This window comes from Phaseolus vulgaris, chromosome 6 (genome assembly GCF_051622355.1).
Source record: "Phaseolus vulgaris cultivar YP4 chromosome 6, ASM5162235v1, whole genome shotgun sequence".
In the NCBI taxonomy this organism is placed as follows: Eukaryota; Viridiplantae; Streptophyta; class Magnoliopsida; order Fabales; family Fabaceae; genus Phaseolus; species Phaseolus vulgaris.
In genome coordinates, this window is record NC_143503.1 from 34,118,335 (window position 1) to 34,135,062 (window position 16,728).

General features: G+C 32.6%; 1 protein-coding gene across 1 annotated transcript; it reads right to left on the reverse strand.

Annotated features, from left to right (window-relative positions):
• Positions 1–5,338: 5,338 nt before the first annotated feature.
• LOC137833574 (uncharacterized) lies at positions 5,339–15,723 on the reverse strand. Its single transcript, XM_090303957.1, has 8 exons — positions 15,592–15,723; positions 15,376–15,438; positions 14,103–14,552; positions 13,911–14,000; positions 9,443–9,882; positions 8,592–9,254; positions 7,897–8,124; positions 5,339–6,236 (listed from the first exon to the last, which is right to left on the reverse strand). Exons 1-8 carry the CDS (start codon positions 15,647–15,649, stop codon positions 5,559–5,561), a joined length of 2,670 nt encoding a protein of 889 aa, XP_090160083.1. The 5' UTR covers positions 15,650–15,723; the 3' UTR covers positions 5,339–5,558.
• Between the last annotated feature and the right edge of the window lie 1,005 nt (positions 15,724–16,728).

Here is a 16,728-nt window from a genome sequence, read left to right on the forward strand (position 1 = left end):
TTGGACTTCCATTATATAGCTCCTTCACGTTGACTTTGAGCAAGAACTATACTTTCACATAAAAAATAATACATCCCGACAAATATTTTAATAAGATAATAATATGTTAATATTTTAAGTTCAAAAATAAAATAAAATATTAATATTTTATAGATCACTCCTCGGACTTTGAATTCTACTGCCAAATCTCCTTCCTCAACGGGTGTCATATACATATTCAGCCAGACTGTTCTGTTGCACGTTTTTACATCCACACAATATTCCCTGCATCTTTAAATTATTTTTTTTTGGGTACAATCTTTAAATTAATTTAACTTAAGGAACCAGGACACAGATAAACAAATATTAGCATTAATACTTTAATAATAATAATTGAGCGTGCTTTAAATGGTAGCTTTAATAATAATAAAAAATTGGTTTCATACATAGGCTCGGCTTGTTTGTAGATACATAGCATGTGGTGCCACTTTTTTTTATCCTTAAGTTTTGTTTCTTTATTCTTAGCATGCGCTACATGTAAGTCTAACTAAATAGAGAAACAATTTGAAATAGTTCTAATAATAAAAAAAAAATCAGAATTACTGCAGCTCAACTATGAACAAGCTCATTGGTCAATAATGAATGAAATGATAAAATATGAGCTAGAAAATCAAGGTACAGATCCTCCGCAGTTTGCTTTCACACTGCACGAATCTCAGTTCTTAAAATATAAATTTTGTTTTATTAACAAGTTATAAATGATTAGATATAACGAGTGAAATCGTTGGATTGAGCTGCATCATTGCGATTTATTTTTGTTTTATTAGAAGTTATAAACATTTAGATACGATGTGGTAGGACAGGAGAATGGCATGGAGTGGTGTGGTAGTGGGAGAGGAATTTTTTAGGCCAGGCCTCTTTTTATGACAGCAAGTATTAGGATTGTGTGGGGCCAGCTGCAGAAAACTCATTTGAGTATGCAGCCACCATTGCCAGCTTCCCTGCCACTCATCTAACGTGTAATAGCATCTGGAAGGTGTTTGAGGCAGCTATAGGAAGGAAGCTTGGAGGAATGATATAGAAGGAATTTTGAACTGCTATGACTGCAGCAGAGTAGCGTAGCAGAAGTACCACTGTGAGCATAGGTGCAAGTACATTACAGCAGTTTCAAGTTCATGTTAAAGGTTATGGACAGGATAAGCTTGAGGTGTACAAAAAAGAATATCAGCTGCTAAGAGGGTTTCTTTACAATGCTAGAATTTTCCTCTTTTGCTGCATAATCTATTGTTTTTTGCTATCTAGTGCAATAGATGAATTTATGTATAAAGATTGGGATACTCTTTAAAATATATTTTTTTAATTTATTTAATTTTTGCTGATAAAAAAATGAGTGAAAGCCATTGGATCAAACTGCTAATGTAGTTTACTTCAGACAAAAGAACTTCACAAATAAAGACGTAGACAAGAGAAACGTTCCTTAAAATGAGAAAAGAAAATAATGTCAGTCGAGGCACAAAGAATAAACCATAACTTATTTCCTGAAATAAAATATATACATATACAAGCCTGGACCATAAGATACTGGTTTTTGTTACTAGAATAACAACAAAATTTTATTTATATAATACTTGGGTACACTGGTCCCTTAGATAAGACCAAGGCGAACTTCCATCCCATGATAAATGTCCACGATGGAAATTCCATCTTCAACGGCTAGAAAGTCAATTAGTCTCGGGGATTGCAACAATATCAATGGCATTTACGAGACACCCAGAAAAGTATGAACAACAATGAGCCATATAGCAACATTGCATTCCTCAATTATCATGGATCCAAATTCACAATCATAACATCAATTCAATAGAACAAAACTAACAAAATTACATGATTTTGAGTTGGCCCTCGCTATGTCTTTTTTGGTGGTTGAAAACAACATAAAATATTATCACTTGATAAAACAAACTAAAGTATAAAACAGATTCCAAAAAGTTACGTGTATATATATACTTTTGTCACCTTAGAAAGTGTGGATAAAGTCTGATTTTATGTCCGAAAAATCTCTAACACACAGCACAAGGTTTCAATCCAAATTCTCAATTTGTCTGAATCAGCTTTGAAGATCTTAAAATAGACTCTTCTTTGGACCCCAAAACCATGGAAGTCTAAGAAATCTTACAATCATCCCAAAACAAAAGGAGCAAAATTGCATGTTCTAAAATAATTATTTTTTGGCACTTTTGAGATAATAATTTTCACATTAGGAGTAAATTCTAATCTAATCTACATATACTACAAGAAAACAAAACACACTCTCTGGCTTGGTAATTGCATCTTAGTAAGAAAATTGTGGTGTAATTGCAAAATCTTATAACATGGTCATCAATCTTGGAACTCAATAGTTCGCACTTGCAGAACGGAGGAACATATAGATGTTTGAAATCTGTTATGTTATTCCCCATTTCATACGTGGTAGACAATTTTTCTGGCATGTAACAACTATTGATTTTTTGGGTAAATCATATGTTTTAGATGTCTGTAATATGGTTGTTTTGTATGGATATACTGTACACATGTGGACTAGAGGACTAGAGAATTTGCTATGCAAATTAGCATATTAACAGATTGTATTGAGTTTGGTTTTGAGTCTGTTTGGGTTTATACGAGTTAGATTTGATTTTGTACGAGTTAGTTTTTGAAATTGTACGGATTATACGGGTTTTTTAGTGGTAAATTTGTTTGTCTCTCTATTTGTTGGTTTGGGAGACTAGTGAAATTGTTTCATTTTTTTTAGGTATGTATAAGGGTTGAATCACCCTTAAGTGATTCCTGTTATTCAATCTTTATTACTGATAAAAAAAATTAGTATATTAACATAAGAATAGGAGCTGTGAGTTGTAACAGCATGTGCTCCGAAGTAATTTGCATTTATATTTTTTTTATTGGAAACATAAATGTTCCATTATATTCATTTATTCATTGTATATAAAGAAAAACGTGCTTGCATTTCATGTTGACTTGGAATTCTACTGCCAATGCCTCCAGGTCTCACACCTGTTATGTTACGAGCATTTACATCAATGCAATATTCCTTGCATCTTTAAATCAATTGTTTTTTGTTTCTTTATTCTTAGCATGTGATGCATTCAAGTGTAATTAAATCAATAAACAATTTGAAACAGTTTTCATACTAACTACAAAGCAATTTAAAATTACTATACAGTTCAACTACATATGAGCATGCTCATTGGTCGATGTAATGTGAATTAGAGAATCAAGATATATATAGTTTAAAATAACATAGGCAACCAAACATCAATTATAATAAGGGTAGAACTGAAATTTGTCTATTAGAAGTTTATAAATAATTAGATATAATGACTGAAATTTGTTAGAATAAAATGCACCTTTGTGTCAACTCTTGGTAAGTATACCAAATAGTATTGTGTTTAGTAATAAAATAGAAAGATCTAAAAGCATTGATTGCTACAAATTTAAAAAGGTGAATATAATTTTAAATTGAAAATATATTCAAAAGTTTTTTTTTATCAGCAATAAAAAATAAATAAATGGGAACCACTTCTGGGGTGATCTAACCCTTATACATAAATAGCTATCGCCTTACCAACCTCCAACCAATACACCTTCCAACTAAATAAGGAACAACCAAAGCAACACAAGAAAACATTAAACAACCAGCCTCATACAATCCATTGGGTTCAAAACCCAGTTGAGATACGTAAAGGAATTACAACAGGACTTTGCAAAAATCCAAGACCAAACATTTACCTAAACTAGTGCAAATACCTCGAGCGCATCTACCACGCCCTTGTCGAAGGTCACCGACTTCCTATGTCTCCAAATTCCACTCACAACACCAACTCAAATCGCCCCCCAAACGTCATTAACCACATCAGAAGCCGAACACAACCTGAATTGTTGGAAGTTTACCAAAGGGTCCTTGTGAATAACAAACGACACTCCAAGCCACTCAAAACAAAGACACCACACTCGCCAGGTAAACTCGCAGACGGAAAACAGATGACAGGACGACTCTTCCACCTTCCCACACAAATCACACACCAGATTCTCAACCACCACCCCTCACCTTTCCAAATTTACCTTAGTAGCAACTTAAAATAATATTACAGAGAAATATTTATTGAGTTGAATTTTATGAACTCATTTCAATGTAATTTTCTTTCTAGCTAATATATCTTTAACACAATTCGATCATTCACATAACAAATTTACTGTTCCTAATTCTCTTGAGACGAGATTTAAATATTAATGCAAAAATTCTAATTCCTTAATTTATTTTATACCAGACTTGCAGGAAGGATATTAGAAAAAAAATGCATGAAGGATATTAGAATTATTTTAACCATAAATTTAGTATAAAATAAATAAATTTATTGCATAAAGACAAAATTAAAAAGTTCAATTACTATGATGAGACAAAGTTATTATCACATTTAACACAGTACACTTTATTTTATTTTTTATAAGAAGTTATAAACATATAATGTTTTATAGCTAATATTGAATCCAACTATTTATTTATAGCTATTGAATCAAACTGCTACGGATGCAGTTTACCGCAGACAATTAATAGAGCTTCCCAATTTTTTTGAAGTCTCCCAGCGACCCAATATAATTTATTTTCATTAAGTTCTTTTATTCTGTTTAACTCGAAGTTTGAACCTACCTGTCGGAAAAGAAGGTAGTTTCAAGTTGGTTTTTTCGGATTCCGGTAGCGGTTCTCTATCACACTTGACATCAATGAATTTTTTAGCAATTTGGAGCAAAAGACGTAAGTAAAGAACATACTGCTGTTTCTGTAAATGTTTATTAGATTATTCTTTTTGAAATCCTTTATATATAGATAGTTGCAGCTGTGATTGTATTATAGATTGGTTTTTGGTACTGGAACTCGGCCCTTATATCGTTTGGCAGAAAGTGTTCATTTCTTTTAGTACAGTAATTCTCAGGAGTATGTATACGGGTTGGAGTAACTATGAATATATATAGATATATTTTTCTGATGTAAAAAAGAATTGACCAGGACTAAAACCTAATGTGTTCCTTATCTTTCAAATGCCTCTTTGCTTTTGAGCTGCTAAATAGAATAGAGGGAAAAGGATTATCAGGGTTTGAGGCCAAGTTCTTGATTCTTGTTTTTTCTTTTTTCTTTTTGCATTATACACTTTTTCGATCACGTTAATTTATCAATAGTTACGTTGTTTGATTGATTGATGCTAATCTTCTTAATTAGATTAAAAAAAAATGCTGGTAAAGCATAAATGGTCATCTAGTGCTTGAAAGATAATGTTTTTCATTCCGATTTCAGGAGGCATATGTATTTATCAAGGTGAGGTTTCCCATAATTTTTTTTCATATATGGCAAGCACAAGCTGGTTATTATTTGAGGAAAGATGTAGATTGGAAATTTAAAAGGCATACAACAGATTCACTCTCACTCAGTCTTGAAAATAAATGTTCTTGCTAACTTGCCATCTTATAAAACACTCAGATAAGAACACTAGGGCACAGTCATACGTACTTAGTTTATTCCAACTAATTTAAGCCATTTTTTTTCTGAATGAATGATAGGATTCATATATCTTGCGGATTGGCCATAACAATCTTTCCAACTTCAGTGGAGCTACCTTGGAGAAGGTTAGCAGCAAGTGCGACATATAGTTACTCCACAGAGTATGATCAAGTGTAAAATGCACAAGAAATACCAGGCAACCAACTCCAAAAGTGAAATAAGGGCCCCAATTGGATAAGAATTCAAAGATCAACGTGGCACTGGCAATAGAAGCAAACATCATGAATCCAGCAGATATTAAAAGTGTCACACTACCAAATCTCACCTTATTTTCCTGTAATCGGCTAGACTCATCTTTTGGCTCCATGTTTGAAGGAAGAATAGCTGAAGCATAGAATAACATAGATGCAGCGCAGAAAGATGTTTCCAGCCCAACTGATACAAAAAAGATCGTATACCATGTCTTCTTCCGAAAAATTGGAGTAAGTGTACTATCAATATCATTAAGAGGAATGGTTATGGCAACGGAAATTCCTAAGGTGATGATAAGAGTTGCCACCACTATTAAAGTATTTGCCAGAGCTTTCAGTTCAGATGCAGATTCTCTGTGCAACTCTTTGTGTGTCTGATAAAATAAATCTTTAGGGGTCCAACCATCTTTATTTCTCTTTCTTTTCATTGAAGGTGGAACTATTTTCTCCACTTCCTGTTTCGTTTCGTTAAAAATGAAACTAAAATGTTTAGTACGATGAAGAGCAAAGAGGTAGAAAATTAATTATAAAAATAATAATAAAGTGTTCAGATAGAAAATCTAAAAAGATAATTTGAATGAGAAATTCTAAAATAAATTCAATTATAGAGATGAAAAATGAATTGCAGCTTAGAAGCTCATAATAGAGATGACAAATGAACCTATTTTTATTGATTTTGAGGATGAATTCTCATATTGATTGGATAAAGATATACATATGATAATATCTAATTTTTTAAATTGAGTATAAGAGTAGAATGAATATATATCCTCTTTCTTGTCCTAATTTTCATCAAATACTCATTTCTTTCCGTTTTAAATTATTAAAACATATTTAATTTATTAGATAATTTAAAATGTTTTTATTAATTTTCTTTTTCCTTTGATTTTTATTTCTAGGTTATACAAATATTTTTACTTTTTTTTTATAATTATTTGACAATATCTAATTATTATTTGATATTTATACAATTATAACTTTTTTATGTAAATGTGTATACTTTTCACATTGAATACATGACAATTACATATTTCTTTTGTTGTGATTTTTAACTTTTATAAAAAAATTATTTAATTAATATTTAGAATTGTAAAGAAATGGAACACAAATACAAACATAAGAGAATGAGATAAAAATTAATATCCAAAAGATATGAGAATAAGAATGAAAATAAATTTTTACTTTAAGAATAGAAATGAAATAGTTAAACCTGCACCTAACCCACCTTTTATTAACAAAATAGAATTTGAAATAATTTCAAATTTATGTTTTTCCCGTTCTAGGAAAACTAAAACTAACACATGGTAATTTAAATGTGTTATATCTTAACATTGTTTTGTAATCAACATTACCAAAAGTTTCGTTTAGAATAAAGTCAATGATGTTTATTTTTGACTGACATTATCTAGACTATACATTAATGTTAGGCTAAAGTTATTTTTCAATATATTGGATTAATATTATTATTTTTACTAATTATAAAGTTTTTAGACAATGTAAGTTCTCATTATTTCTTATTGAATATTAGTTATATTTTTTTATCCGCAAAGAATAGAATAAAATAGGATTTTTTTCTAAATTAATTAGAAAAACATTCAATCAACCTCAACTATGGTTTTATTTTACCGATACCTACATCAGAAAGTTTTTTGTTCAACATTGACAAAAATAGTCTTCAAAAAATCTTCAATCAATAAAATAATTGTGAATGACACAAATTAAAAACAATTTGTATCCACATCAATCACAAAGAAAAAACTTCATCAATGAAAATCTGGGAAAATTTTTACAGAAGAATACATACAAACAAAATTCACTTAAAAAAATTATCATTATTAATAATTTTGAATTATTAAAATTTATTTATAATATTTAATTTTTTTATATATTTAGGATCACTGAAATACTTTATCTAAAAAAATATAATTTGAAATAGATTCATTTAAATTTAATGTATTTAAATACTTTAAAAAATATGAATTCTCTGCCATAGAGAAAAATTGACATTTTTTTACAATCTATAAACTGGAGAGAGGTCATGCTACCTTAAAGAACTGGTAGAAAAAAATATTAAAGAGATTAACATTAAACGCTAATGAAGTAAGATATATATACCTGAAACCATTTATCTTCAGTACGCATTTGAACATAATTTGTTGATAATCCAAATTTTTCTTCTAAGTTATCCAACTTTGCAGTTAAATGAAGAACATTGTTACCCTCAAAATCAATCAATTGTACCATCAGATTCTTGGAATCCCCTGGTTTAATATTAGTTCGTATACAGCTTCTTGTCGATATAGAATAGTAATGTGAAGTAAGTTTCTTTGTTAGTGGAATCCACTTCAAATAACAAATATGGATGATAGTTGAGAAGAGATTTTAAAATCATAATGTTTCCTGATTTTGCCGCATCGAACATCGTTGTTGACAATTTTGCATAGTTCAGAGACTCTTTCTCTTCTTCCATTCCTTTAAACAACGATCTTACAATATCTTCATTACCAATAAATTCTTGAGATGAAGCTATCCTTGAGTTCAAATTAGTCATGTACACACACATACAATAATTTAGTTAAATAAAGTAATTATAGTACACATATTCATAGATCTACATCAACTACAATTGATATGAACATTTCTCTACCATGAATAAACAAATAATAGAATTACAAAGAAAATAATTACAGGTGCAGTTGAAATTTAAAACAGTCTTAAAACAAGAAATGTCGTGCAAACTTTTCATCTTATTATCCTCCAAAACTCTTAAGCACAATCTCATATTTTAGATCATTGAACCACATTTAAGCTTTTTCCTTTGAGAAAGTGAGGAAGACACGATTTATCTTACTAATTAGCCAGAATATTGTTGTGTGAGCCTCCTCCAAATAAAATAGTAATGAGTACGCAATGCCAATCAATCGCTTAAAATCAGGTGTAACATGTACAACCAATACCAGTAAACCAAGTGCACAAATGACATAAAGGATCCAACTGGATAAGAATTCAAAGACCAGTACGCAGCCGGAAACTAGAGCAACAAACATGAGTCCAAGTGAGCTGAAAAGTGCCACATTCCCAAAAACTAACTTTGTTTGTCGCAACCGAACAGACTCTTCCTTTGGTTTTTCCCAAGATGAGGGAAGAATAACCGAACCATAGAACATCATAGACGAAACACAAAAACATGTTCCATTTGCAAGCGATAGAAAGAAAAACGTATACCATATCTTCCTTGAAAAAAAAGGAGTACGTGTACCATCAATATCCTCAACAGGAACGGTCATACCTCCGGTTATCCCTAGTGTGATGACCAGAGTTGCTACCACTAACAATGTATTTGCTGTAGCTTGCAGTTCTGATATTGATTCTTTGTGCAACTTTTCATGTCTCTTATAGAACAATTCTTTAGGAGTCAAACCTTCGTTGTTTTTCATTGTTTTCATTGCACGTGGAACTATCTTCTCCACGTCCTGTGTTTGGTCAAAAGTGATGACTATTAATGTAATGAGGAAGATAAAGAACATAAGTACGTAGCAAATTAATTATTAAAAAAAGTATTATAAATGCATTGAGGAACGCATAAAAAAGAGAATAAGTAAACAGGAAAAACATTATCGTTACAAAGAAATGATAATCGTGTAGATATATACGTACGTACCTTAAACCATTTCTCCTCACTGCTCATTAGAACGTTTTGTGTTGATAATTTGGATTGTTTTTCAGCTTGTTCCATCTCTCCAGCTAAGTGAAGAACATTATTACCCTTAGAATCAACCAGTTTTGTCAGAACATTCTTTGCAACCTCATTCTTTAATATTAGTTTGTATACAGATCTTTGTCGATGTAGAATAGCTATGTGAAGTAAGCTTTGTTTGCAGGAACTCACTTCAAATAGAAAATTAGGATAATGCTTCAAAATGAGTTCTAAAATATTAGTGTTTCCTGATTTTGCTGCATTGAACATTGCTTTTGACAATTGTGCATTGAAAGTATCTTTCTCCTTTTCCCTTCCATTACACACCGAACCTACACTATTTTGATGGCCAATAGTATCCTCGCAAATGACTGCCATTGAGTTTAAATTACTAATCACATTCACTTACCCACTATTTAGTCAAATAAAATCACATTAGCCCATCTTAATTAATATATAGATAGTAACTAATGAGATCATAACAACAGTAAAATATTGTTATTTGAAGTTTTGATAATAAACTAGATGTATATATTTCTAGGACTTAGAGGGCGGTAAATGGTATAAATTATAGTAAAAAAAAGTAAGTTCTTTTACACTTTGCATTTTTATAGATAGAAAATGAAAGAGAATAAAAAACAGGTTATTTTTGTTAGGAAAAACGGGTAATTTTCCGACTAAAACAAAACCCTAACAGAGCTACCCGACAAATAATATTGAATAAATAAAGCGAAATAATAAAAGAGATAAAGAGGAAAAAACACACCAAAAAATTGTTAACGGAGTTCAGCCAATTTAGCCTAATCTCTGAGCACAGCAAAAACAACTCACTTTTATTATTATGGGAAAAGATATTACAAATTGGGATATTTAACAGTGAAGGAGGAGAGTTTAACTTATAACCCTCAAACTTCCTCCCAAACAATGAACTCACCGATGTGGGACTTGGGATTAAGCCAAAATCAACAAATCTCCACCTTGGCTTAATTTCAAGTTCCACCTAATACAAATCTTCTCAAAACATAACAAAACAAACTTTGCAGTGCTTCAAATTTGCGCCTCCGGACGCCAACTTCAAATGTGCAAAATATTAACCAAGTCTAAACAATGTTCAAACTTGGCGCTTGTAACCACCTTGCCTTGTAGCGAACATCTTCTTTATTAGAAAATTCTTCTTTCTTTGCAAATACCCATTTGCACCCAATTGTCTTCTTACCTTTTGGTAATTGTGCCAGCTTCCACGTCTTGTTCTTCTTCAAAGACTGCATCTCCTCTTCCATCGCACCTGCCCAATTACCACTCTCTGAACTTAGAATGGCTTCTGGGTAAGTGGATGGAATGTCATCAACAACTGGAAGTGCATAGGCAACCATATCCATGAAACGAGCAGGCTTCTGAATATCTCGTCTCTGTCTTCTAACTGCAATTGGCGCTGATTGCTGTTGAGATTCTTGGGTAGGAACCTCTTCCTCATCTGACTCTTCTTCTGCCATAGGAGAGTCACTTGTGGTATTTCGTGTTGGGATCACCACTGTCGGCTCAAACTCCACCTGCTTCCGGGCACACTCCACCTGTTGCGGAGTACTATCAGCTCCTTCTGGATTTACCTTCTTTAACATGGCAGATTCATCAAAGGTAACATCTCTGCTGATAATCGTCTTCTTTGCCTCTAGACACCACAAACGGTATCCCTTCACTCCAGGACTAAAGCCCATGAAAAGAGCCTTCTTTGCCCGTGGATCCAACTTTGATTCAATCACAAGATAATATGCAATAGAACCAAAAACATGCAAAGAATCATAATCAGTTGCAGGGTTTCCAGACCATACCTCTAACGAGGTTTTGCCATCTATAGCAGATGATGGCAAACGATTGACGAGATGTTGAGCGTATGTCACAGCCTCAGCCCAAAACTCTCTGCCTAACTCAGCATTAGACAACATACAACGAACTTTCTCCACAAGTGTCTTGTTCATACGCTCTGACACCCCATTCTGCTGTGGTGTTTTTCTAACAGTGAAGTGCCGAACTATGCCACAATCTTGGCATACCTTCAGGAACGGATCACTCTTGTATTCTCCTCCATTGTCTGTTCGGAGAACCTTAATCTTCGTTCCTGTCTGGTTTTCAACTTCAGCTTTCCACTTAAGGAAAATTTCAAGCACATCATTTTTGTTCTTCATAGTAAACACCCAAACTCTCCTGGAAAAATCATCCACAAAAGTGACAAAATAATGCCTACCTCCGATTGACGGAGTTTTGGCAGGTCCCCACACATTTGAATGCACATAATCCAGAATACCCTTGGTATTGTGAATTGCAGTGCCAAACTTCACTCTTCGTTGTTTTCCCAGAACACAATGCTCACAAAATTCAAGTTTGCAAGCCTTCATACCTTTCAACAATCCCTGCTTTGTAAGAATTTGCAAGGATTTCTCTCCAGCATGTCCCAACCTCATATGCCACAACTTCGTTGCCTCAACATCCTTCTTAGAGCTAGAAGTTGTTGCCGCTACTGTCCCACCACTGTACTACCTTGGTAGTAATACAAATTGTTCTTCCTCACGCCTTTCAACATCACCAGTGCTTCTGAAGTTGCTTTAAGAATTTCATCTCGCATCGTCACAACTAGGCCGTTAGATTCTAAAGCCCCCAATGAGATGAGATTCTTCTTCAACTTTGGCACGTACCGTACATCCCGCAAAATTCTGGTGGATCCATCGTGATTCCGCAACTTGATTGAACCTATCCCAGTTGTCGTACATGGATTATCATTACCCATGTAAACAACCCCGCCATCAAGTTCTTGAAATTCAAAGAACCAATCTCGAATGGGACACATATGATAGGTACAACCTGAATCCAATATCCACTCATCTGGATACGATGATGCTGAAAGCGAGACAATTAAAGAGATATCTGATTCCACATCACTTTTGCATTCTGCAACATTTGCATCTTGCGGAACCTTCTCTTTCTTCTGTAGTTTTGGACAGTCTTTCTTCCAGTGTCATTTCTCATGACAGTAAGCACACTCATCTTTGGCAACGGCTCGACCTTTAGACTTAGACATCCCTCTTCTCTTCTTTGTTTGGCTTTGCTGACGACCTCTTGCCACCAATGCTTCTTCTGATGTCGTTGATTTGGTTTTCATCTTATCCTGCTTTCTCAATTCATGACTATATAAAGCAGAACAAACAACATCTAACGACACATTCTCCTTCCCATGAAGGAGCGTAGTCTCCAAATGTTCAAATTCATCAGGAAGAGATGATAATAACATCAAAGCCAAATCTTCATCCTCAAACTTCACATCTAAATTCAACAGGTCTGCTACTAATTCATTAAACATAGTGATGTGTGCATTCATAGTAGTACCTTGTTGGTAGTCAAATCGGAACAACCTTTTCTTCATCAGGAGCTTGTTCTGACCACTCTTCTTCAGAAACTTGTCCTCCAATGCCTTCCACAGTTTGTGTGCAGAAGTCTCGTTTTTTACGGCGTACTTCTGCTCTCTGGACAGGCAAGATCGAATAGTTCCGCATGCTAACCGGTTGATGATACTCCAGTCTTTCTCCTCTACCTCTTTTGGTTTCTCTCCTTCAATAGCAATATCAAGACCCTGCTGAAAAAGAGAGTCCAAGACCTCTCCTTGCCACATGCCAAAATGTCCAGTGTCATCAAATATTTCCACCGCTAATTTCAAAGTGGACACCGGGAACCTCGACCATGATGACAAGGAGCCCGACACTCTGGATACATCCTTCGCTTCTTCTTCTTGATTTGCCATTACAAACTCAAAATATAATATTCAATATCACAAATAATTTCAAACAACCCAAGGCGAACCTTCGGCTCTTGATACCACTTGTTGGGAAAAACGAGTAATTTTTCCACTAAAACAAAACCCTAACAAAGCTACCCGACAAATAATATTAAATAAACAGAGCAGAATAATAAAAGAGATAAAGAGGAAAAAAACACACCAGAAAATTGTTAACGGAGTTCGGCCAATTTAGCCTAATCTCCGAGCACAGCTGAAACAACTCACTTTTATTATTATGAGAGAAAATATTACAAATTGAGATATTTAACAGTGAAGGAGGAGAGTTTAATTTATAACCCTCAAACCTCCTCCCAAACAATGAACTCACCGATGTGGGACTTAGGATTAAGCCAAAATCAACAATTTTCCTCTCTTTAATTTCTTTTACCAAACTACATAAGGGTAAAAGGGGTGTTTATAAAGTATGATTTTACTGCTATGATAAAGTAAGTAATTATTAAAAAAATAATGGTTGACATTATAACACATTTATGATAAAGTTAAGTTTATAACATCAATTAATTTTTATTAATAACAGATAAATAGGTTGTTTTCTTCAGAATTAGACTCAGAAAAACGAAGTGTTTAAGGATTGTGAGAACTCACATTGATCAAGCATTTCCCAAGCTGTCGACCTCTCTTCGTTTTCAACAGTAAGCCGTTCTGATTCCGTTTTCAATAATTTTGATGTCACGGCTGTCATATGCCGAGAGTTAAGAGAAGAACAGACGCGTAAGAAAAAAATGAAATCATAACATACAACCGTTAAATATGCGAAAGAAATGTGCATGAACTTACTGTCAATATTGTTGTTGATGGTGAAGATAAATAGCTTCTTAATGTCTGGGAGGGGTAGCTTGTTTTCTTTGTCTTCTGAAGTCTTTTCAAATAAGAATTCTGTCATTCGAATGTGCCCAGCTGAAGAGGCTAACTGAATTGGAAGCATATCGTTTTTGTCTCTAATCCATAGCAAACTTCTCTTCTTGTTAAGAAGAATTTCAGCAATTTTCACATTTCCAGTTATCGCTGCCAAACAAAAGGCCTTTTCCATATCTTCTTGCTCCATACGTTCCACCAACTCTTTTACAAAAGCAGTTTGTTCCATTTTCATTGCAACGTCTAGGGCTGTTATTCCAACATCCGTTAATGGAATTCGCCACCAATAAGAATGAATTTCAGAATCATAGGATGAAGCCTCACTCCAATTTCCTGAAGCTGCTCCTATATATATTTTCCTTTTTTGGCTTCCTGCATTTCTCATGAATTTTTACTTATATTTAAATTTTTAATAGAACTAAAATGAGACAAATTAATTCATTTTGAATTACATCCTTCATTACTTAAAATATATGTGATTGTATTCATTAAAACGAAAAAATAGGACATTTTATAAATAGGTAAAATATAAGTACACGTGCAACAAGATCAACATGAACGCCGGTTGATGAAGCAGCGTTCACCTTAGGTCACCATGATCGCGATCGATGAAGCGGCGTTCTTCATGTGTGTAGTCGGAGGTCGCCGAAGTAATGTAGAGGTTAACAAGATCGCCGGTCGAGGGAGCGGCGTTCTCCATATGTGGGTAGTCGCGTGGCGAGGTGAAAGTATGTGGATTGGGTCCTGGGAGGTTTGGTATAGTTGAGTGTTGCTTTGAGGTAACCTGATGGTTATATTTTGTTGGGTATGGTTTTCTCACTTTAAGGTTGTTCTGCTGCAACCATAAAGGAGAGCTTTTTTTGTGGATGATGTATGAAGTCCACTACTGGTTACTATATATGGGTTGGGATACCCCTGAAGTATCCCCTTAATTTTATTTATTCATGATAAAAAAAAAAAAAAAGTACACGTGCAACAAATTATAAATTTAAACTTTTGATATAATACCTGTTAAAGAAACAAGAGAATAATTTTGTAATTAAATTGAATTCATCAAGAGTGGATAATAATCTTAATGCATCTACTCGTATTCTACCGAATATTTTTGCATCTACACATCTACTCTTAAGGTTGTGACTAAAGAATTAAATAATTGAAAAGCAAAAACTGAAAAGAAAGAAATTAAAAATCATACTGTCTAGCTCCTCCTGTGATTGTAGTTCTGCTTCAGCCACATCAATGCCCACTTCTCCACTCTCTGCAAATGCATCACCAAAACATTATTTCTCTTCATCAATTCAATTCAAACAAAACAACTGCTCAAATATGATTGAACTTATACATAAATAAACACATAATCATAAGCATATATTTTTATACAAATATATGATCACACATTTAACAAACGTACTTTGAGTCTTCACAATGTTATCTTCGTTTGAGAAGGAAATTGAATGTGAGTCTGACATAGCTCCTGTGTTTTCTGGGAAGTTCCCTCAATTGCTGGTTATGATGCTCATTTACCAATCCATTCCTCAAGAGAGTTTTCCATTTATTTTGAGGAAAAAACCGCACTACAAACCAAGTTATTCCATAATGTGAAAAAAGGAAAAGAATACGGAAAACAATGCACTCAAAGTATTAAAGAATACTTAATATACTTTATTGAAAGTTTACTTCTAAATAAATAAGGGATAAACCTCGTTGATTTTATGATATTGAGTTTTATTTTATAATATTGAGTTAGGTTTAAAGTCTACTTCTAAACATATTAACAAAGTCATTTTGAATTTATCTCATGAATTGTTTATCAGACTTATCAGGTCATTCAAATTGTTATTGAATTATTTATAATATATAGTCACACCAATTTTTTTTTAAGTTAAGTTTGATTTAAAATTTATTTCTTAATAATTATAATTACTTAAAATTAAAATGTAAATGATTATTATAATAACAAATTACACTACTTGATTTATTGAGTTGATCTTATTAATTGTCATTTTTTTGTAAATTACCTTTTTTTTCATTTCTTTCTTATATGTTTGATTTACTTAATTTTACATCGATTTCATCTTTCTCCTTTTATATATATTTTTAAATTACATTTAAATCATTTTTAAAAGTGATATAATAAAGTTTATTTAACATAAAATTTAATTATAATACAACATATATTTTAAAATATTATAATTTTTATTTATGTTAAATAAATGTTAATGCTTTATTAAAGATTTTTTTATTGTCGAAGAATAAATTAAATTAAATTAAACATCTTAGGAATTATCTATTAAAGACTAAAACACCAATTATTTTATTAAGAAAAAATCTATGTTTTAACAATCATATAGTTACTGTATATGGGTTGGGATACCCCTTATCCCTTTAATTTTATTTATTCATTGTTGATAAAAAAAAACAATCATATAATCACTTATCATCTATATTTAAGAGTAATTTTTAAAAGTAATGTGCTAATTGTAAAAAAAATAAAAAGAAAAAGGTAAAAATAATAAATATATAAATTTATTTTGTTCTGCCATTGCAC